This window comes from Corapipo altera, unplaced genomic scaffold, assembly GCF_003945725.1.
Source record: "Corapipo altera isolate COAL_440 unplaced genomic scaffold, ASM394572v1 343, whole genome shotgun sequence".
NCBI lineage: Eukaryota > Metazoa > Chordata > Aves > Passeriformes > Pipridae > Corapipo > Corapipo altera.
The window spans coordinates 4720002-4743331 of record NW_020884913.1 but is presented as its reverse complement, the minus strand read 5'-3'; the positions used below and the strand labels follow the sequence as shown (position 1 = coordinate 4743331).

Sequence of the window (23330 nt, the reverse complement as noted above, 5' to 3'; positions counted from 1 at the left end):
AGGAACAGTTAACAAGAAATGCCATGCACTGGCACATCAGAATAAAAATCCAGGGAGTTGTGTCCCTTGCACAGTTGCTTTGAAAGCTCCTGAAATCATGGCAGTGGCAAAGCCAGTTTGCAGAGAGGTGACAGGAGGATGGAGCTGCTTCCAGCACAGCTGAACTGAGCTAGGGGAAAAAAAAAAACAGGATACTGCACAGTTTCCTTCCTTACACAACTATTAGTACCAAATGAAATGAGAACAAGTGCAAAGCTTGCTCTCTATTAAATGCTTATGTAATGCCACCATCTCATATTAAAACCCTTACCTTGTGCTCAGCATCTTACATGGTTCATTTGTGGTCAGACCAACATACCCAGTTACTTAAAATATTTATCTTTTACAAATCGTGTTTTTTTAATCTGCATTCTGTTGAGAGAAGCTGGAGTGCATTTATGTATATGCCAAATAGTGCCTTTTAAACAAAACAATCACTATTCAGAAAAGGACTTTTTTGATCATTTTTATTTTGTGTAAAAAAGGCAAATTTAGTGAATTATTTTCATCTTGTACACAAAGTTATAATTTTAATGCTTTTCACATCCATGCTGAAAATCTGCAGTCTCGTAAAAATGAAAGTAACATTAATTTCTCCAAAAGCATTTTCTTCACCGAGTTATGTACATTGCATGAGAAAGCTTTAAATACTCTCTCATTGACCACACAAATTACCAAGAAAATAAAAAGATTAAATTTGTACAGATATTGATCTATATATCAAATACATACAGAAATGATGTAAAAACCCCATTTGTTTAATCTTGATTCCCGCCCCAACATTTTCCCAGGGGCCAAAGCTGATGCCTTTTTTGTATAAATGGCTGTGGCTTTTTGTTTTAAATATGAAAAAAAATCAAAAAGAAGAAAAAATTCAGCTGAAATCACAGTTTTTTAAAATCCCTTCCCAATAAAGGATTGTTACCAAATATATTAGCACCATCGTACAAATATTGACGGGAGGGTATTCACATCACATAAAACAACAATAAAAAAACCAAACAAACACTGAAACCCGTGTTAGTATCCGTAGAACAAGGAATCAATAACTGCTGTAGCTTTTCTCAGACGCAGCAAGGAACAGGTTAGAGAGTTGTGTGTAAAATAACATAAAAATCAAAGATCAGCAGAGAGATTTTGAGCAATTACAAAGGGGCAGCGGCCAAGTAAAGGGACAGGACTTGTGCCACCTCGTGGTCATAAAAACCTGCTGTGCCAAATGCCAAAACCAGTCCGACCCCACTGAAGGTTTCAGGTGTCCAACACTTGCTGCTCTCTTAGCCAAGCACCACAGCTTAAAGCCAAGACAACAGTGCCCAGAGCCACGGGAATGCTCTGCACACCCAGGGAGCTGCCACACGGACACCCCTGGCACTGCCAGACCCCTCCAGCCCCGGCACAACTCCACTCGGGTCTTCCTTGAGCCTCCCCTGGACAAGGGACTTCAAGCAGCTCCTTGCGTGGTTTGCTTAGGACAGATGTCACTGTACTGACAATTACACAATTCAGGCATATTTTGAACTCAGAAACACAAAAGACATTTCACCAACTCCTGAAGTCACACAGGTACCCAAGAACACACGTCGCTTCACAGACTTTAGTGTTTGATGAATAAAAGAATATTATAAAGACTGACAGACTTCAAAACAGATTCTTAACGTTTCTTCAACACAGGAAGTGTTAAGGACTAATTTTCCCTCTTGACATTTGACGACTGTAACTCCGAAATCAGGGATGAGCCTGGGCAATACTCAGGAACCCAAGGTTTAGTGACCTGGCAATACACCTCACTCACTCCAGCCTGACCTTCCACATTATGAAACATAAATTAATGCAACAGTTTTTCTACTGAAGTCAGAAGCTGCTGGTGAGAGAAGAAAGCAAGACTGTGAGAACCTTGTTCCAGCTGACTGGGACAATCTGCAAGTTGCTGCATTAAAAAACAAAAAAATGAATAAATCAATAGTGCTTTACTTACCAAACCAAATCAATGCTTGCAGAGCTGGATTAATTTGAGAACATGGGGGTGGGGGGTGGGGAACCAAACCATAATCAAGGCTCAAAGTGTCATTACAATGGTCTCTAATCCTACTTCTCCAATCCAGGCTATTCAAAGGAAACATCACAGGCAGGTCAGAATCTGAAATAAGGTATTTGAAGTCTACCAGGCCAACAAAGTCCTTTTCATGGCTACTTTAGAGAGCTATAATGTCTTTACCACCTGAAGTTATAGACACTTCTAATCTGATTACCAGATCCTGTCAGTAGAAGAAGCTGTTGTTAAAAAGGGGTCGCTATTTAAAAAATTTTACCAGTAAGGGAGAAAAGAATTCCAGACATTCCTACACTATACAGGACATGTTTTACTTCCAGTAGTAAATACAAAACTTTACATAATTAACCCCTCTTGCATAGAATGAGGTAAACCTGTGCATATCACCAATACTATGTACCCAAAGTTAGAGCAATATTTTAGAAAATAATCAAATTGCTGGTTTTCAACTTTCTATGCACTTTTTTTTTTTTTTTAAGCTCAAACAACACTATACAAAAATGGTCTCCTGGGGCTCTGTGGGTTGATATCCTTAAAGCATTTCTTAGGCTGTAGGAACACAGATGTTAATAACTTTGATGGATTTTTTTTTTTTTTTTAAGCCCTAATTTATGGTCTAGAGTCAGATATCATTGTACTGCTCTGAAGGGGACCTGCGAAGACCCAGAAGCACTTATAGAACATATGCAGTTAATTCCTGAGAGTTTAGTTAATGAACCTTACTGGTAAAAGCTAAAGCTCTTGATGCACATTTTCCTAGTCACAGCTCTGCAGGGCTCTTTAACCACTTCACTCATCAACTCCACGAATGAGGTCATTTACAAAAATGTTGAAAGGTTAAAAATATGGAAAGAAAATCCAAATTTTTAAGAGCTCCTGCAAAAACACCTTGTGTTTTACTGGTCATCATTTTCACCCCTTTATGTGACTTTTACCTCGTAAAAGTCAGGACAGCTGAACACGTGGGGCTTATGGAATACTTGATGTGAGACAAGAATTCCAGGCAATAAGCAAATCCAGTTTATGAATTATATACTGAAAAATATACGATTTTATACTGTTCTCAAGTCTCAACTCCCACATTACACTACTGCAGCAAGACATGAATATTGCAGGCTATGCAGGGCTGAAGTAATTTTTTAATCCACAACATATGGCTCCTTTCAGCTCACCTGAAACCACGTGGAACATCAGTTCTCAATGTCCACAGATAAATATTTAAGATGGTAAGGAAACATCTAGGGCTTTCTGAATGGAAAAAGATAGTCAGAAGAATACTCACAAGCTCCTTACCACCACCAAGGGAGTCCTTAGTTACTGTCCATTTAAGCTGCTTCTTCAGTCGAAATTCAGAGCTAAAACTAATCTTCCAAATGAGGGAATTTTCTAAAGTTCCAGTTTGGCATAGGGCTCTGTAAACATGTGCTGAAGCATTCCAAGACTACAGACATTCATGTACAGACAAGAGTTTTGCAGACCCAATCCAGTGCCCACTGCAGTCGACGACAAGGCTACTGATATTAATGGGCACTGAATCAGACCCTAAGGAACATTAAAAACCCAAACCTTATATAAAAAAAAAAAGGTATTTTAAACTCAACAAAAACATCTTGAAAAGTTAAAATCCTCCTCAGGTGATGGCTCCGTTGCACTTGGGGCTACTCACTGAGTAGAGCTTTACAGGACTATCTTCCACATACAACTGATGCCTCTAAATTAGGCCTTAAACGCCTTATTTTCACAATGAAAACCAGAGGCGTGACCAGTGCAGTTCACAAGAGTCTTAAAAGTCTCCCAACTTGTACCAAAAAGGTTCATTTGTTATGACAGTTCATTTGTATTTGCAACTATATCTTCCTCCAACCACTTCCCACAACCATGCTAATTAAACTTTAATCTTACCAAAAAATTAGAATTTCAGTTCTTGTTAACAATGCACAATAAATCTGAACTTGAAAATATTACAAAATTCTTTCAAAAGCTTCAAATACAACACAAAAGTGTCCATTTTTTTTGTTTTTAATAATTTGAAAAATCTTTTTCACTAAAATAGTTTCCCCGCCCTTCCAAAAAATTCTGAACTGAGTCTAACTCATCTACAGTCAGCAAAGTGCCCCAGGCACAGTCACCCCAACTGCACCATCCAAGTGGGAACAACATCAGTCAGTCTTGGAGAAAGGCTCTTTTCCTATCACCAATCCTCTGCCTCTCACTCTTCTGAGCTGCCTCATGGTTCCTGTTTGATGTAGTAGCTGGCAGATCCGTTGCTTTCCTGGTCGGACGCTCCCTGAAGGAAGCTGTACTCTTCTCCATCCAGCAGCTCCTCCTTCAGCTGCAATGAAGTCACTACAAATAAAAAATTAACATTAAAGATCTGTAAAATGTATAATGCAACTCTTCCCTAAATGTCCTTAGTATTACTGAAATTCGGGACAGACCCTGGATTTCTCATTTTCTTATATTCTGTGTTTAAGCAATTCTTTAACACTCAGGATCCCACAGAAAGCAGATCCTTTCTGACCATAAACTGAATTTTAAGTTGTGCCTTAATTTCAACAGATCACTTACAATACTAGATTGTCTACAGGGCTTTCTCAAGAATTTATTATTTTAAACTCCTGGTCTAAGAAGGTAACAACAGGTTAATAGCAATAACAATTCTTGCTCAGAACAACGTTTACTTCAATCTGGACTTCCTATTTAGACTTTATGCAAGTAAAAATGGGATTAACTGTTGGCCATTTCCAACCTAGAATTCACATTAAATAGCCCAGTTACTGTAAACAGTCTATGTAAGACAAGAAAAAATATCAACAAAGATTTCTCAATCCCTCATTAAAATTTTAATATCCCAGAAGGTGTTTCACTCAAGCAAAACATTTTTTTGAGTTTTCATCTTCTCTCTTCTTTCTTTTGTCAAAAGAAAATAGAAATGAGATCTAAGACATAAAAAAAAAGATGTTATGAATAACAATAATGTCACAATTACTCTTCCAGTTTCATTAATGAATAGTGACAATTACCAAAATATGAGCACAGTGAAAAGAACACTGAAAACAAAACATGTGAACTTTCATTAAAGGTGCAGTACCCATGTTAAAGGGTTGATTATACAAAAATAAATGATTCTCTATGACCAAATGAATGAGAAGAGTGTTAAAGCTTATAACTACTGAATATAAAGCTTGTACACATTATTAATGTATCTTGAAATGCAGAAATATGCAAAGAAAGTAAAAAACCCAACCCATAAACCTGCTGCTTCTGGTAGACCTGAAATAACTTACAAGCCATTTGATTATTCTTTTATAAACGTTCTATGTCATCTTCTATGTTGAAACAAGCTCTTGTGCTAAATGAAAATAAAATTTGAAAATTAAGGTAGTAAAAGATGCCAAAAGTTGCAGCATAATGCAAGATCTCCTCATCTCTTCCTTTAATAGATGTCTCCTCCCACTTACACAGCCCACAATCCCTTCCTTACATTTTTTCCTCCTCAAATACTTTTCCCTGTATTATGCCCAGCTCTGATCAAGATTCCTGATCTGTGAAGGACAACAAAGTGCTGTCTAAATGATAAGATACACAATTGGTCACTTGGATATGCTGCTGACACCTTAAGCAAAGGCTGCACAGAACTAAACCCCACCAGTCACATCCTTCTCCTTCTCCCCCCAAGCAGGAAACTTCTGCAGGTACAGGACTTACACATGATTTGGATTGCCTCTGGCTAACTTGAACCTAAGCCCTGACATTCAGGTATTTAATGATCCTTTGCTTCATTTGTCCCTGTTATACAGCTTTTAACTACCATCTTCCAGAAGAAAAGCTTATGAAAGCTACGAACCACATCGCTTAAAAGAAGAATAAAGAAAGCTAATGGAAGTCACCTGACTGAAGGAGAAGGGATGCAGATGGGCAAGGTGCTCCCTTTTTAAATTGTCTCAGTGATTTGCCTGGAGACAACAACAGACTCTGCCTGATGCCATGACATTCAAACCCCCCAAATATCAAGGCAGAACAGAGCAATGTGGTCCAGAGATCAGGTGAGTCTCTGGCAACAGTCTCCTCCTCTGCCAGGCTGGTTTTAGGCTCTTTTTAAAAGTGAAGCTGTCCAACAGTTGAACTTCAGTGCTTAAAAGATCATTTCAAATGACTGAAAAATGCCAAGCACTGGTGGACAATCAAGCAGCACCATGACTTGGCTAGAGAGCAAGACCACTTCACACACACAACATGAAGTGCTGAAACCTTCTGTCTCCTGTGCTCATGACAGTACAAAAGGGGAAAGAATTGGTTTTGAGCCTCACTGAGACCTCCCACGGACAAGCAGTTTCAGAGCAGATGCCTGTTTTGTTACTGATCTTATACTGCTTCCATGCCAAGCCATATAAACACCCCCTGCACTGTGGTTACATCCATCCTAAAGCTACTGGAACATGAGGCAGTGGATGTTGCTGAGGAATATGCACGTCATTAATCAGTTCTGGCCAATCTTAAACATGTTCTGAACTTACTAGCTGGTATCAGGGTTATGTTCTCCTCCTCCCTAGACTGAAAAGGTGTGGTCTTGCTGGTTTCAATTTAAGCACAAACACCTTTGGGCAATGACAAGGCTACATCACAACAAAAGTGACTTTGTCCAACCTCACCAAAACTCAGAATGTTGAAAAGTCCCCCCCAGATGATCATAGAAAGCACTGAGTATCAGAAACCAAAGAACACAGGAGCTCCATGGGAACTCTGAGATCTACTGACACAGAAATTCAGAGTGGGCATGTCTTCGCACTTTACTAATGCAATTCAGGCGTAGATTTGCAATAAGAGAAGAACAATTGTGCAAAAACAAACACTCCAGAACACTTCCAAGCAAGGCTCCTCCTTTGCATCAAAGACTCTGTTAAAAGAGGCATGTACACACCAGCAGAAAGCTGAAGTGAAACTAAAGGAGTCCTTGAGAAGTGCTGAAAGGTTTGCAGAAGAGAGCAGAGATTTGTCCTGAGAGTCTAAAGGTGGCAGGTAGGTTCCCGTGTCCCAGTCTGTTAATGGATAACACATGGACAAGAGAAACCTTTCTGGATGTACCCCACTGGCAATGAAAAATGCTGACACAGCAGCCTACACAGACTAAGGCAAGTTTAAGGGAGTCATCAAGCAAATCTGAAGCTAAATCTATCAACCTGGCAACTGTTGGGCAGGGAGAGTATCATCCACTCTGTCTGACAGATTTTATTGCTGTAACATATTTGGTAGCAATAATCTGTTTACCTGCTACATCATGTTGCCATAGATATTAAGAAAAGGGAAGAGAAAAAACTACTAAATCCTTGCAGTGAACTTCTATAATGGAAGACTGTTTACATTAAGCTATCCTTAAAAGAGATCAAAATTTTAAGCTACTTCCCCATTCTTACTGAGAAATGAATTTTAAGAGTTTTTCCCTGCTCCCTCACACAGACGCACAATTACACAGCTCAAAATATATTTTCCATCTTGGTAACCCACAAAATTTCAAGTAACACTTACATTCTGAAGACATTTTCACAGGTACCTGTCTTTTTCTGATACAAAGGTAAAAATCCTTATTTACTGTCTATAGTCACTTAATTACTGTGTACTTTCTCTGCCAAAGATAATCCATGTTGATGTCCTGCTTGCATCAACTCTTCCCAAATCCACATTACCATTCAGTTTTACAGAGCGCATTTTTTGCATTTTAAAACTCTGCAGAGCTCCTCTGGGATTCTGTGATTCTCAGCATCCTACAATAATGCAGCCTCCTTCCTATGAAGGAGGAGCTCTGTTCTAAACCCTTTCCTATGATTAATTCCGTGACATGGTGCATCAGTGAGAATGAGAAGCTCTCTAACAGAGAAAAAAAAAAACCAAAACAAAACCAACTAAAATTTAAAGGAAAAAAAATTAGGCAAAAAAAGATTTGATGAGTCAGCACATGACAGGCTGCATGGTTTCCCTGTGCAGCAACACATTGCTGTGACCAGTTACCTGTTTGGAGGCTGGGACTGAACTCTTGGCTAGTCCTGGGAGGCTGGAAGGCCTCCGGGGCTGTCTGTGCTGGAAAGGCTCGATATGGAGGAGGAGTCAACTCGTCATCCCCAGAGAAGCTCCTCAGCACCTCACCTGCCATGGGTGGGCTGGACAAACTGACAGGTTTCTTCCCAACTCGTATCTTCCTCTCTAAACATCAAGTCAAACTAAAATAAACGCTTGGGTTAAAGTGCATCAGGTAACTCTGACTGTTCGACTGAGAAATGGCTCTGATTCATGTTCACCCACTCTGGAAAACAAGGGCCTGTATGTGGCACTGTTCAGTTATTATTGGGAATATTGCTCTCAACAGCCACATTTTTTTTAGTCCCTGATTCCTAGAGGACTGGTAGGACTTCAAGGGCATTGTTTAACAGCATGACCCACTTATTTCAAACTCTATCAATGACATATAAATGCTGTAAACTGCTTCTGCTGCAGCTACACTGCATGGTCACACCCAATGTTCTGGCTGGGCACTCAAAGACATCTTGGCTCAATTTGAAAATGCAGCTGTTTCAGTGTCTGTGACTAAAAGACAGAAGGATGGTTCTGGGGAAATAATCCTCTCCAAGTAAAATTTATCACCTCCAAAACCCTAGTGTAAAAATACATACTCTTAATTCCCTTAAAATGGTGTTCCCCATTTTTACAGTGCCTTACAAACACAAACGAGCATTTAAATGTGTAGCAAAAGTAACTTCTAAAATGCCTTTGAATAATTAAACACTGCATTCGTGAAAAAATGTTGCAAAAGCATTTCCCACACAAATTATTATCACGTTCCTCCTTTATCACTAAGATATTCCCATTCTGTGCCTGAGGCAATTCCTCTGTGATATCAGGGATGCAAGCTCTGTAACACAACATCACTGCTTTCAGCTATATCAAAACTATGGCTGCTTATGCTTCAGTCTTGTCAGACAACAAGAAACAAAAGCCTAGCCCTGAAAAGGTAAGTAGATTATATATATGCTAAAGATACCACCATGCTTAAATATTCTTCTTATGAGACAACTTCAGGACGAGCCTTTTAGAGAGCTTGATTAGGCAGAAAGGTGTCTACAGAACCCCGGCTTTTAAAATATCAAGGTCAAATTATCATTTCAGTAACCTTATTCTGATATATACACCTATGAGAAAGCTGACAATCCAAGGAGATACTGCATCCCTTGTTATTAATTAATTGGCTAAGCAAACTCACAAGTTACCCTTCAAGAATTCACCTGCATAGCCTTCTGAGCAGCAGGCACAGGGTACAAAACCCTACCCACCGAAATAAACACTACTGGAAACAGAATTGGGAGTGATTCCCAAGTATTCCCAAAAGCATCCACAAAACATTCACGATGCAATCAGTTCCCCTTCCCACTGAACACGTGCTACTCTCTCCCCCTGCTCTCAGTAAGGAGGGGACACACTGCTGTAAAAATCTGCATCGTTACACATACACAGCAGAATGACTCGGTGACATCCTGGACTGTTTTGTGAGTACATGAGAAGTGTGTGGAAATAACCCCTCTTTGCTAAAAATAATCTAATTTAGGACATGCACAGTTTCTCATTAATCATCTGTGGTGACCTGACATGTTACCACAACAGCACCACTGCTGGGTTATACAGTTTTATGACTGAAACCCTTTACAAAATAACATTCTATTTTTTTTCTTTACAAGTACTGAACAAGAAAAGGCTACAGTTGACAACTTTTTAGTATTATTTCCTGTGACTCAGCACTTTCATTGCCATAACCTACTTAGAAAAACCCCAGGCAGGAGGCAGCCAACTCGAACTGCTCATGACCTTGTTCTCTCATCTTCTGATGATTAAGAGGATTTCTTAGTATTGAATAAACAAACTACCAGAAGCTCTCCCTTGCTTCCACAGCCAATATTTACTTCAGGTTAGTCAGAAATGAAGAACAAATTCCACTAGAATAAATCTCCTTCCTATGGCACTAGAGGAGTTCACTTTCCAGTGCTTGTGTCACACTTACTCCAAGAGGTGGGAGGAAACTCTCAGAGGTATTAGGTGGAAGGAGAGGGATGAGGTAAAGAGCAGGATGGTCTAGTATACCTTGCTGAACAAAATCTGCTCTGACAGTCCAGAATTACTCAAAACCACATCCTACACAAAGCTAATTAATGACAGAGCCATGTTTCCCTACCTTAAGGTAATGGCACTCCCAGTTTTCCCTGGATATTCTCAAACCAGGAGTTTTTTCAGTACCTGAATTCTATTTAAAAAATACTGCTGCAAGATTCTCAGAAGGATCTGGATTTAACTGTTATTTCCTCCACCAGCAGAAAGGAGAAACAGTGCAATGACTGAGGCACCCAACAAGGGTTGAAGAACTTCCCAGACACCTGTTTTATCTGTGGCACTCACTGCTCAATGTCCTTTCATGTCCTGAGATCAACAAAGCAAAGGCTGTTTTCCCAATGACTAGTGAAGAAGGTTCCAATTGGCCTTAATAGATCCATTCACAAATTTACCAGGAAGACGAGGCTCTAATTCCTCACATTAGCTCTACACAACAAAAAACTACTCTGGAAACAAGTCTAAATAAATCAATATAATTTGATTCAAAGGGAATCAGTCTCTGTGGAAAGAACTTGAATACTTCAAATTCTTAAAAATGTCCTTATTATGTTTTACTGTGACAAGAACAGTCACATCCAGCAATGCTGTTTATTGTTTCTGAAAGTAATAATATAAAAGCTTTATTTATATAGATGCTTCATATAAAAACTCTGGTGAATAAGTCACTCTTTTGTTTCAAAAAGGAACCAGCTGGACAATAATTTAAATTTTTTCTCATTCCCTTAACTTGGTTCTTATGCCCCCACCTGTGTTACAAAGAGCAGAGGTCAAACTGTGTTGATATCTGAGTATTTTGTACAAGGCAGTACAACTACACAGTCTATTATTTAACCAAAAGAGTTAAATATTGTAACAGTTGTCCACCTACAATTTATTATTATTATTATTAGCAACATCTACCCTATCACAAGTTATAAAAATGGTTATTCTCAATGAAAAAGTTCCTTTTATGGCATACTGCACCTTTAAGCATAACACCTATTTAGACACAAACATTTCCAAATAGAACAGGGACTCAGGGAGAGACCACAAACTTTAAAACAACAGGAAAAGTGCAAACACTGCTTTGTCACCCACTTTTCTTATGTCCTTTGTACTGTTGCGATTTAGCTTTTTTCTTCTGTTTGGATGAACTTGACTGGCTATCTCTTGATGCTGCAAAAAATTAAGAATTCAAAATTGAGGTTCAGAATTTTGGAAAAAACACTTCAGAATGTGTCAAAGCTGCTACACAGTTACAGAATTTTTTCTTAGTGACTGAACAAAGGCAGAACACCTTTATCGTGGAAATCCATTTGCATAAAACTACTAACACTGTTATTACCCTCTCATTAAACAACTAAACCAACTAACAGTTCTTGGAATACAGTTAGCAATTATTATCACTTGACCTGATAGGACAAGTCTTGATGCAATAAACAAAATACAGCCTTCCCATATAAATGCTTCTGCACATGAACAGCTCTGCACATGCTGAGTTCCACCAAATTCAGTAGGTAAAGCAGATATATTGGCAGTCTTAAAGCAATATAAATTCTCACTGGTATCATCCAGAACTGACAAGTAACAGGGTTTTTCCCCTGCATCAAACAAACATCTGGCACTGAAAAATGGTAAGTAGCCACAGAAACACTCAGAAGTACTTTGGAAGTCAAGGTGGGACTGATTAGAACTGTGAATTACAACTTTCAAGCGTTAGCAAGAATTTCTTCTATTTTTGTTACGCACGAAGAGTTAAACTGCAAAGGACGAGGGTAGAAAAATCAGCATCCATGAAATTTCCATTACCCACAAAGCTGGAACTTACACTGTGGTGCTGGAGGCTGGAGCTGGTACCCAGTGAGCTGACACCATCCCACGGGATACAGGTCTGGGGACTCACAATCCACCCACTGATCATACTCATCTTCCCAGCCATCGAAGTGTATCCTCAGGAGCCGATGGATAATGCGGGTCACTGTGGCCACACACACCAGGCGAGGCTCCATCAGATCAACAGCCTCCAGCTTCATTCCAACATGAAACCCATGGTTTGGAACTTCCTGGAAAAGCAAACACAAGCAAGGCAAACATCAGTGAATAAACACGTTAATTAACAGTTTAAGCACAGTGTCGAAACAAAAGTTTCAGTCAACTTAATACAGAAAAACCCCAAATACCATTGATGATACTTCAAGTACCATGCACTAATTTAACATTTTGGAGATACTCAAGCTCCATATACTCAAATGATTCTTATTTCCAAGAGTCTCTGTGTCTTAGTTTTTCAAAATTGTATTTAATGAAACGGGTCCACCCCATGCACGATGCAGAAATTTAAAGAAAATACTAATTATATGTTACAAATTACTAATTATACATGGAAATATGTGTAATTTTATTACCTTATTGAAGAGCTTTACAGGTGCTGCTATTGAATCAGTTTCCCTGAGGTAGTCAAACCATTTAAAAGGGAGTTTTGCATAACCTGTGAATTTTAAACAACATCTTCATACATCAACTGCCAACTTTGTGCATAAGAATAACAACAAAAATAGCACATTGGCACTGTGTTATGGCTAAAAAGACAACAAAGAAGTAAAACATTAACATCAGAAACTTCCATTCTCTGAGCTTTGGTCTAAGGGACAAACAGGCACCTGGATGTTGCCCATTTGCAACAAACAAGATGAATGAACTTCTGGGTAATACAGAAGGTATCATTTAATGTTAAGATTAATGATTCATACTGGAACTTTTTGTTCATGTAGATTCTTGATCTGTACAAATGCCCCATATAAATGCCCCAGAACAGATCACTGAATTAAGCACATCCAGTGTCTTTCCTGTGGAGAAAGAGCTCCACTACTGAACCACTTGAATTATTAGGAACATAACAGTAAGAACAAACATGGATATTTTAAAAGTTAAGTAAGGGTAAAAATAATAATACAGAAAATCAGAGGATTTTTTTTTTTAAAGCTATTATAAAGGGAAGAAAACAATATCTCAAATCTATGTAGCTTCTACTGAACGTGCATAAAACACTCGGGAATACTTTTTACTTTGGGCAACTTCTACAACTGCTTTAGCTCAACAATTCTCAATTCTAGTTGGAGCAATAGCAGCTTGGAAGGTTTCTCTTTAGTAATATGTAGTGATGGACATCCTGAAAAGATGGCAGTGCAGTGGGAAGAGTGTGGGAGACGGGGGATCTGCATCTCACCTATGTATGGGCAGAGAGCTCCCACTGAATCCCAGCTCAGCACTGCAGGGCCACACTCAGCATTCACAGCCCAAAATTCAATCCCCCTCTTGAAAGTGTCTAAGCATCTTAATCTTCCACTGATTTCAGTAAGAGATGAAGATGTTTGGAAGGAACGAGCTTATAAAGTCCAAAGATTTCACAGCAACTTAGTTACCCACAATGCTAAATGCAAATTGGATAAGAGTGTTCACACTGGGTATAGAATATCTGCATGAACAGATGCAGCTGGAGAGCTAACAATTAATAAGGGTAATAATGTATCAGTTATGCATGTTAATGCTCCTCTTCTCAATGCAACATTCCTCTGCTAGACCAATATATTTGTATTTAAATCCTTTAACTGTTCACCACACATGAGACATGTACACGTGGGCTTTGTCAGAACAGTCAGAATTAAGAAACTGTCCATTTTCCATCCCATAATTTGGACAGCAAAATACCCCTCTCATAAGAGCTAAGGAGCTTTGATCACTTTGATGCTATTTAAATGTTAATGCGCATTATGGTCTGTATTTTACTGCTGTTAATTCCTCTTTCAAATGACTTTTAGATTATTGCACGTGTGATTTATAATCTCCTCTCACTGATGGCATAGGGCTGTTATGAAACACTGCAGGGACAGGGAAAACATACATGTAGATAAAGGATAAAGCTGCAGGATACAAGAAACACATAGGTATCATAAATGTGCTAACAACAAAATCCACATACTATTGTTAAGTAATGTTTGAAGAGTGAAGAGGTCAAGTCTCATCACAGAAGGGAAGTTTTTTTGCTATTCTGTCTCTTCAGTTCCACGTATTTATTTCTAAATTGATTGATATGTATTGATATACAAGCATCCCACAAATACTTCTATTACAAAAGTCCTCTTGCACCACATTTTTTTTGGAGGAGTGCTGGTGCCCATGAATTTCTAGGCAATAAATTAAAGTAAATCTGTCCAAATCTGTGCACTTCCCACTTACTCAAAGGTGACAGAGTCATTACTGTACAACAATGAAAGTGATATGAAATTACTTTCTTCATGTTGCATTACATCGTCTCTGTAGTTATTACCCAGGAAAACAGTTCAATAAATACAAGTAGAAGTCTGCAAGAATGAGAATGATGGGAGGGGGGAATCCATAGAAAGCAACTGTCATCTGCTGTTACACAGCTGGTTACAACCCTCTTTATCAATTGTCAGACCAAGACAATAAAATGGGAAAAGGAAGGCAAAGTCCTTCCTCTGTAGGCACATGTGCCAGTGGACACACAGCCTTTCCTCACAGAAGGGAGTGCACAGCCCTAATGGTACTTCCTCAAAGCTCAAGTTTGTGTTTAGTCTTCACAAAAATTAACTGGTATTGTTGTTAATCAGCCTGAGATTCTTTACAGTGTTCATTAATCCTTTCAGAGGCCAGGACTTCCCAAGCAATGACATGTTTTAAACAGCCCTTTTAATGACTCCCATACTTCCTATTCTTAAAGAATCCTCAATTTCTTGCAGCTAAAGCAAATTATTTCAGCCAGAGAATCAATCAGACGTTCAGTTAGACTTTTTCTAAATGAAAGTTAGTTATCTCTGCTTCAGACTACTTTGAAGTAACGTTCTTGTATTTGTTTCAGACTTGAGAAAGCCCTATAAAGCGACACAGATTTTGTAGACTGAGTTAAATAACAAAGCATATGGCACATACAATATCACTGCGAAATATTCAAAATAAATGTGGTCAGAAGGCTTTATGTACCTCTGGGTGGAGTTAGTTCAATCATGTTAATTTCACAGAAACCAACAGGGAAAATAGAAGGGGAAGTGGCATGGTAACAAAACCAATCAGACCCATCTGCTGCTTCTGAGCCATCAATCCCAATCATAAGATAGCCATCTGCTAACACCTTTGTAAAGAAAAACAAAATTTGACAATAAATACCTTGAGCGGCGTGAGCAGGCTAGAAAGCAAGCATGCCATGTTTCAAAAGAGTGAAAGGAACTCAGTAATAATGGAAGAACACTTAGAAGGACATTCAGTTTTAACAAAAAAACCCCCAAATCGTACCTGTCTCGAGGATTGTGTACGACTGTCACACGTACCTTTGATAACTGCAAAGTTAGGAGATGAACATTTCCTTTTTCTGTTCTCTAGTTTTTCTTGGGAACACCAGCTCTACTTCTAAAGCTTTATAACTCAGTCTACTCTTGAGCTTGCAAGGATATTCAGAACACCATTAATAAGATAAAAGACTCAAAATCATAACCACACTCCTCACTGGTAAGGCTGTACAATTCTGCTAAGCTACTTTTTATATTTTCTTTCTTTTTTAAAACAGATCTCACATGGACTGCCTCCCTTTCAGTCAAGGACATCCTTAGAATGTCTTTGTAGACTTCTGCAAGTCAGCAAGATGAGGTTTGGTTCTGAACAGTTGCAAAACACTTGGTATAATTAGCAGAAGATTGTCCTGCAAATTAATCTCACAAGCATATTCTAATTAAAGGTAAAATTGAATTCCCAAGGATTAATGTCAAACAAATTTACATGAGTACATTTTTCACAGCAGTTGTATATAATTTATGGACATATCAAATAAATATTCACTGTGTGAACAAACTGCACTGATTTTGGTTTCAAGCTTTTTGTTTCAAGACTGAATAAAGGCAAGTGAAAAAAAGATTCCTATCTGCCTACCAAAAACCACACTTGTTTTCTTACCTTTCTAATAGTTGCCACACATATTGCTGAAAGGTTTAAGGGGTCTATAGCTTCCAATTTCATTCCTTCTTTAAACCATTCTCCAGCTGCATCAACCTCTTTTACCTAAAGAATCACAGAACAGCACCAGAAGCAAAGAATTCAATGAGTCTGGAACAAAACATAATCCCACACTGCCAAAGCAACAGACTGAAATACCTGTTCTATCATCTCTGCTTATGTCAAGGAGGTCAAATTGGGTAATAAAAGCAGAAATACTTCTGCTGGGCACATTTCCAGGGCATAGCAGAATTTTAGGTCTTTTTTTATTTTTTTTGATCTACACACAACAGGAACTAAAGGTCCTCAATCAACTCTGAGCAAACAGTGTTCTTGCTACCAAACTCACCTTCATAAATAAGTGTGAGGGTGCATCAAAATGTCCATCCTGTTTCTTTGTAATATCTAAAAGAAATATCAGTATTATAATGTTATTCAGAAGTCTTGCTAACAGAGCAAACAGTATGTATGCTAACAGTTTGTCAACCACTATTTATCATTGAATCTTCTAGATATTGCTGTATTACAAATCAACCTATAAGTTACTTTGACTTTTCCAATGTTGTGTAATGCACTAATTATAATTTTAACTTAAGCTCCTGAATGTAATATAACTGGTTAAACCCCTGAGCCACATTATACACATTTTTAAATATTATTATTCAAGCTAGTTTCATTAGTTGTAGGAAGTGACAGAACTGCTAGAGTCAGACTTTTTGCAGCCAACACCGTGAAACATCTCAAAACACAACAACCTTACCAGATCTTTTGAATCTGTGTCCTATGCTTCGAGACCAGCCAATGTGATGGATGAGTGGACTGTACATATGGCACCAGAAATCATCAGTTTTGTCTTCACTTTCTTCATACACCAACCTCAGCCTGCCCCCAATGACACTCTCAACCACTGCCACCCTTGTTCGGCAAAGGTGTGTTTTGTCAACAACTTCTACTCTCATGGAAGTTTTGAAGGGGTACTGCATACTCTCAGACACCTTAAAGTGACAGAAAAAAGAACATTCTGTAAGAATATACCCTGGTTTTCCATATTCATCTGCCTATTAAAGCACAGTATTGATGCACTTGTCATTTAATTCAAATACTTGTTAATCAACCTGCAGAAACAACACAGATTATTTCTCTTCTATTTCATTGTACGTGGGGAGCAATGAAATGTTTCAGGAAACAGGTCCTACTATGTTTTAATTGTATCCAGTTCAACCCCTAATATAATTCTCACATAGGTTACATGAATTTTCCATTGACATAATGGAAGTTTGTTCAGTTGATAACAATGGATCAAGTTCCCTTGAGACACAATTTTAACAATAAACACCTCAAGATTTTTTTTCTTGCTTGGTCATCCACTCAAAATAAAGCATTTTAAAAATGAGATTAAAATACTTCATTATAAAAGGCATGGAAAACAAATCTTCAACGTAATTAAAGCTGGTTGCTCATATATTTCTTCATAACGTAGCAAAAAGAAACAAAGAGAATGGAAACAGATGTTAACCTGCTTTGTGACAATAGATTGTGTTAAAAATCAGTATCAGTCACCTGTCATTTTCATTATGAACTCCCCAAAGTATTGAGATCATGCCAAATTAATCTGGCTTCTAACTGAGCCAATTTCTAAATAAATATTAACAACTGCAGCAAGGTTTTCTGTGTGTTTATTTTTTAAACATTAGATGCACTGTAAACCAACAAATTAAGTCTCATATTCCTATTAAGAACTATATGCATCATCATCTCACAAGATTAGTAAGTAAACATACAGCACACTATACAGCAGCTGCTACAGTTGAAGATGACTGAAAACCAGAAAAAAAACCAGTCCAGAGCAGGTGAAAAATATTAACATTTAAAAGTATGTACTTCATTGCATCTAGATCCATGCTATATTATCACATTTTGTTTAGTTTCTTGAAATAGTGCATGATAGAAATCATTCCTGAATCAGAAAAAAGCTTTCATTTTTCTTACACATCACAGGGTAGCTCTTGAGCATTTCTGGGTTTTCTGTGGTTTTTTTAGAACGTGGTATTTTAAAATTAAAGTAGACTAACTAGTTTTTAAAGAAAACTATTTTTTTCTAGAGAAAACAGTTTTCCAAACACATACTGACAAGTGTGGACATAACTGGAGAAGAGATTCCAAGGAAAACCGTATCTAAGGGAAGAAACTACTGTATCACCTTTATTATAAGAAGAGCTAATGTGCCATTGTAAAATATTTCAGTTCTTCACAACTGTGCTGTAATTTCTTTTATAGAACATCATTGATATTGCATCAGCCTTACCTTCTGAGAAAAGTCAGGAGGAAGTGTTTTGGCACCAGTAAGTCGTTTCACTAGAAAAGCTTTCCAGTTTGTGTATTTGTGTTGGATGGCTGTTGCAAATGAAGGGGAAAAAATAAGCCACTGATTTTTAATTGTGTCCATTAGAGACAGTATTAGAGTCTGGAATATGTAAAGAAGAAATCCCAGATGATTGTTAAAAGGCCTGGATGACAATAATGAGAAAAAACCTCTTTAGAGAATGAACGCTACCCAAGATTAATTTTATGGGTCAGGGAAAAGAATTTACTAACAAAATACCAATAAAATCAGTGCATGTTCCCATCACTGATTAGTGAACTGCTTCCATCCTGATCCTAAAACCTAAGTTGCATCAGATGGGCTACTCCAAGAAACACTTTCAACATCAGTCAAGTCCAAAACTTAAAATTATTTATTCATAACTGTCAAAGGAGTTATGTTAAAAGAATACTTTGATATCTGGACCATGAGCAAATTTAGTTTAATAAAGAGACTTTTGTATCAATCAATAAGGCTACTATTTACATACTTCGAGGAGGAACTAGGGGCTTCCCACTGGTTGCACACCAACCAACTGGGTGGATGTCAGACCCACAAACGTTGCACCAAAAGTCAAGACTTGAATCATTTTCAAAGCCTTCATATCTCAGCAGGGCATTGTAGCCTGAAAAGAAAGCAATCCCACTTAAAAAAATACCCAAATTAAATAAGACAATAAAGTATGCATTAATATTTCTTGACAAATCATGATGAATATTACATTGGTTTTCTAGACTATAACTTCTCATAGGATGTTTTTCTATGGCACATTTCTGCATGGGATTAAAAAACAACTGGATTACTTTGATAAATGTGCATGTGCTATCATGTAAGTCAATTGTAATTAAAATTCTTGAACTGTAAACCTTTAGAAGTTACATGTAGGAGGACAAAATTAATTACACACAATATCTCCTTTTTAATATCTTAGATCTGCGACCTTGAATTTTAAACTTTTTACCAAGACAAGTGATTTGTATAACGAGGTTACTTGCCAGCTGTTATACAATCTCCTACCTTCTCTGCACTGATCTTACTGTGCTCTGAGGCAATATTAAAAAAAAAACCAAACCCAAACCAAGAACAGAAATTCTCAAGCATCACTGCAGCCACTGTAACAGTGACAGCACTACAATATACAACCTATTGACACAGCTCTGACAACCTGACCAGTGTTAACATTACACTAACCAGGTGATCACCAAGTTATTAGCTCCCTTCACCCAGTTCTTTTGATTATTTTAATAATTTCAAATAAAATGTATTTACCTGCTAATTTCACAATTCCAGCTATCCAGAAGACTTTGGTAGGTAGGCTGCAGTCAGTGTTTGGAACCTCCACTCGCACTCCTTCTGCAATATCACCCCAGCACGTCCCCATAGGTGCCTGTCATTTAAGGTTGGGGTTAAAAAGTCACCAGTTCACCACATGAAAATTATTATTTCTTGTTATAGCAGTGTTTTATGAGCAACTTAAAAAGACAAAACATATCTTTAGAAAACACTCTTTCTATGAGAACCTACTTTGGTTTTGATTTGAAGCTAATGTATAATATTGTAATTGTATCCAATTATCACAGTGTATTTATTGAAAAAACCCTATACAATTCCAAGTTTAAACATCTGTTAAGCACAAGCACGAATTGTACATATAAGTCAGCTTTATTCTACTATGTTTCAACGAGGTACAAACTACCAGTTTCACTGAGAATGGTAAAATTCCTCTGCTGTTCCACTTGCAAAAAAATTACGTTACTTTAAATTCATACCTATAGCACAGACACCAAAATCTTTAAATTCTGTAAATCAGAACTGTGGTTGAAAAAAATGCCTAGAAGTTATTTCTTGGGTCTATTCTCATGATTTATCATGGTGGGGTTTATCACCCACTGGCTCACATCCTCTCAGAGGAACAGGCTTTCACGTCATCACCTGCAAGTGATCACTCCATCAAGCAAACAGAAAGAACAGAAGGTTCTGAGTGGCACCTTTTTAATGAACACCAGAAGGAAACACACAGCAAGACCCCTCACAGTCCTGTGTGAGAAATGTGTTAGTAACAAAGACAGACAAGCTTGATCAACTGCTAAGGATTTGTAGAAACCGGTGATAGAAATTACATTTAGTTTGCTATCTCAAGAAGAATGTTTTGTTGAACAGGGCATCATGAAAAGACAACTGAAAATGGTATTGCAGAGATATCAGAAATGCACAGTGCTGAAGAATCTAAAACCTTAACAGTTACTCAACTGAAGTTTTATTGGTAACAAGATCAAAAATGACTCAGCCTGCATTAAACTTGAGACCACCAATAGAAAGATTCACATCTGGGGTATTTTAGAACAAGAGTCATTTAAATTCTAAGGTGTTCTCAGAAAAATAAATTGTTATCAGTTCAAAGATTATCCAGCTATTACAGGGACAACTGAAGGGATGCTCTGGCTCTGCAGACAGTGAGTAGAATGTTCTACACCGTGTGTCATTTACAAAGCTCTTTGCAAACCCAGAGAACTTGACCACTCTGTGGGAATAGCCTCCAACTGCACAGAATTTTTGCTGAGAGCCACAGGTGAAGAAATCTGGCTTAATCCTGAATGATTGGAAATCACAGTATTGGAATTTTGCTGGCACTCAGAAATAGCAACTAGCAGCACTAAAAGCTAAAGTTATAAGGGAAATCCATTACTAGTATTGAGGCTAGGCATGCAAAACTTAAACTAATTTTAACTATTAAAGGAAAGGTAAGTTGTTGCAAGAATGCCAGTTTTTAGTCTTGAAGCCTGGTCTCTTCATGTTCTGCTATGTCCCATCTACACCAGTCTGGACCACAGAGCTCTTCTGCCAACTGGCAGAAAGAGAGAAATATCCAACTCAGAAGATGATGGCTTATTTTCACACACAAAATATGCAGATACAACTTCTTAATCACTATGAATCCCATATTCACTATCATCTCTAAGTTGACACGTAGGTTTTTGAATTCAATTGGGGAAATAAACTTCTCAAACTGCACATTTTAGCAAATTTTGTTGCCTTGTACAGAGACACAGATGAAGCCAAACAATCAAAAATAGCAGTGCTGAATAATTTCATAATCCAGCTGCAGTCAATTGAAATATATTTTACTGCCTGCTCATCTATTCAGTTGATTCAGAGAGAGAAGTATATCAGAACACTTCTCCTGACATCAACCCATAATGGGAATGTGACAAATTTTTATTTCTAGAACGTGGATTGGTATAGAGGGAAATAGCAGAAAGTTAAATTTGTCCTTGTCTGTGAAAATATTGGTTCTGCTAGTTCTCCTACACCAATCCATATGGCTCAGCCTTGTGAAGAAGGAAGCCATCCTGTGCAGCATCACTACTGAAATGCCAGACAACATTACTGTCCTGAGGGATGGTTTACACACTGCACCATCTTGGCTTTTTTCACTCATTATGAATGTTCTTAAGGCAGGAAGACTGGATAAACCAGGGCTGTGACAGCCATCTGCCTTCATCTCTCCTCTGCCTCATTAATCAATCAAGGTTTGCACAGTGCTTTCCAAACTCAAAAAGCACTATGGAAGTGTTAACTCTTATTTTTCTGCTGGCTGGAAGGTGACTCTGCAGTCTGGATTGGCATAGTGTGAACTAGCAGAACCATCATTTACAGGTAAGAACAAATTTACCTTTCAGACTCATGACGAAGAGATCCACTTCATGTCACTCCCAGACAAGGAAGATGTGGTTCATGGCTTCCTGCTCCAGGAGATGACCTGGGAGGGCCTCTCTGTGAGCAGCAGATGCCTTCTCTGCAAGGTAAGGTGCAGTCAGGGAGGGCCTGTTGGACAGGAGCACCTAAAGGCCAAGTATCCCCACATGCCCAGCTGAGCAAAGATCTCCTGGGTTAAATAAGTGGCTTCTAAAGGTTATGGATGGCACCAACATTGCCATGATTTCAGATTTTGCCACTAAAATCTTGATTTAATTTAAAGTGATGCTACCAGTTCCTGAAGTGCAAGGAATGCTGAAACCTCGTGTGTGAGCAGTACCCCAACAACAGGTAATGCCAGAGGAGACAATGTACAAAAGGGCTTAAAACACAAAGTTCAAAGCAAAGCACTGCCACCCAGTGCAACATCCTGGAAATGCTCCCTTAAACTGGATTTATTTGAATAACACGAGAAACCAAGAGAATGAAAATCTTTTGGCTCAGAATAAAATTCACCTGGAAGAAAGAACTCCAGGAAATGTGCATCTCACTAGCAACAGAGTGGAAAAATTAATTACTCTTAATTGTGCATTAAGTAGTACTGAGAAAGAACTCAAAGCACTGTATTTGCTTCAGTTCTAGGAATAGTTTGAGCTAATAAAAGCAAATACAGAAAAAGGTAAAAAATGTTTAGAGGAGAAAGAAGCTGGAATGCAGGTCAGCAATGAGCTTGTAACACGTGACTAAGCTATAACACAATGTTAAAAATATTAAAGAGTTTTTCTCCTTCCATCAGCTACTGCTAAGTGACTGATTAAGGTAATTTGACTAAAAAAGCAGCTGCAAGGTGCACAAATGGCAATTGTGGCTTTGTCACAGGTTTCCTACACGACAAACCAAAGCAGCTCTCTACTTCAGCTTACTGAATTATGAGGTTGGCATGGTCATATTATTGCTACTGCATTTCATTAGTGTTACTCAACACTGATGTCTGGAATAAAGGTAACAGGGAATCACAAACCCCACATCAAAATACTTTGAAATTAA

At 38.1% G+C, this 23330-nt stretch overlaps 1 protein-coding gene across 7 annotated transcripts in view; it reads right to left on the bottom strand.

Moving 5' to 3' along the window:
* Positions 1 to 487: 487 nt before the first annotated feature.
* Positions 488 to 23330, bottom strand: part of MBTD1 (mbt domain containing 1) — a 35312-nt gene continuing 12469 nt past the window's right edge. For all 7 annotated transcript variants that reach the window (XM_027654619.1, XM_027654618.1, XM_027654620.1 and 4 more), the window contains 11 exons: positions 19857 to 19974; positions 19078 to 19212; positions 18531 to 18619; positions 16986 to 17220; positions 16575 to 16630; positions 16187 to 16291; positions 15224 to 15371; positions 12628 to 12710; positions 12051 to 12285; positions 11321 to 11398; positions 488 to 4438 (listed from right to left, as the gene is read on the bottom strand). In XM_027654619.1, coding sequence (XP_027510420.1) covers positions 4320 to 4438; positions 11321 to 11398; positions 12051 to 12285; positions 12628 to 12710; positions 15224 to 15371; positions 16187 to 16291; positions 16575 to 16630; positions 16986 to 17220; positions 18531 to 18619; positions 19078 to 19212; positions 19857 to 19974 — 1401 coding nt within the window. In that variant the 3' untranslated portion in view covers positions 488 to 4319. The remainder of the gene's footprint in view (positions 4439 to 11320; positions 11399 to 12050; positions 12286 to 12627; positions 12711 to 15223; positions 15372 to 16186; positions 16292 to 16574; positions 16631 to 16985; positions 17221 to 18530; positions 18620 to 19077; positions 19213 to 19856; positions 19975 to 23330) is intronic.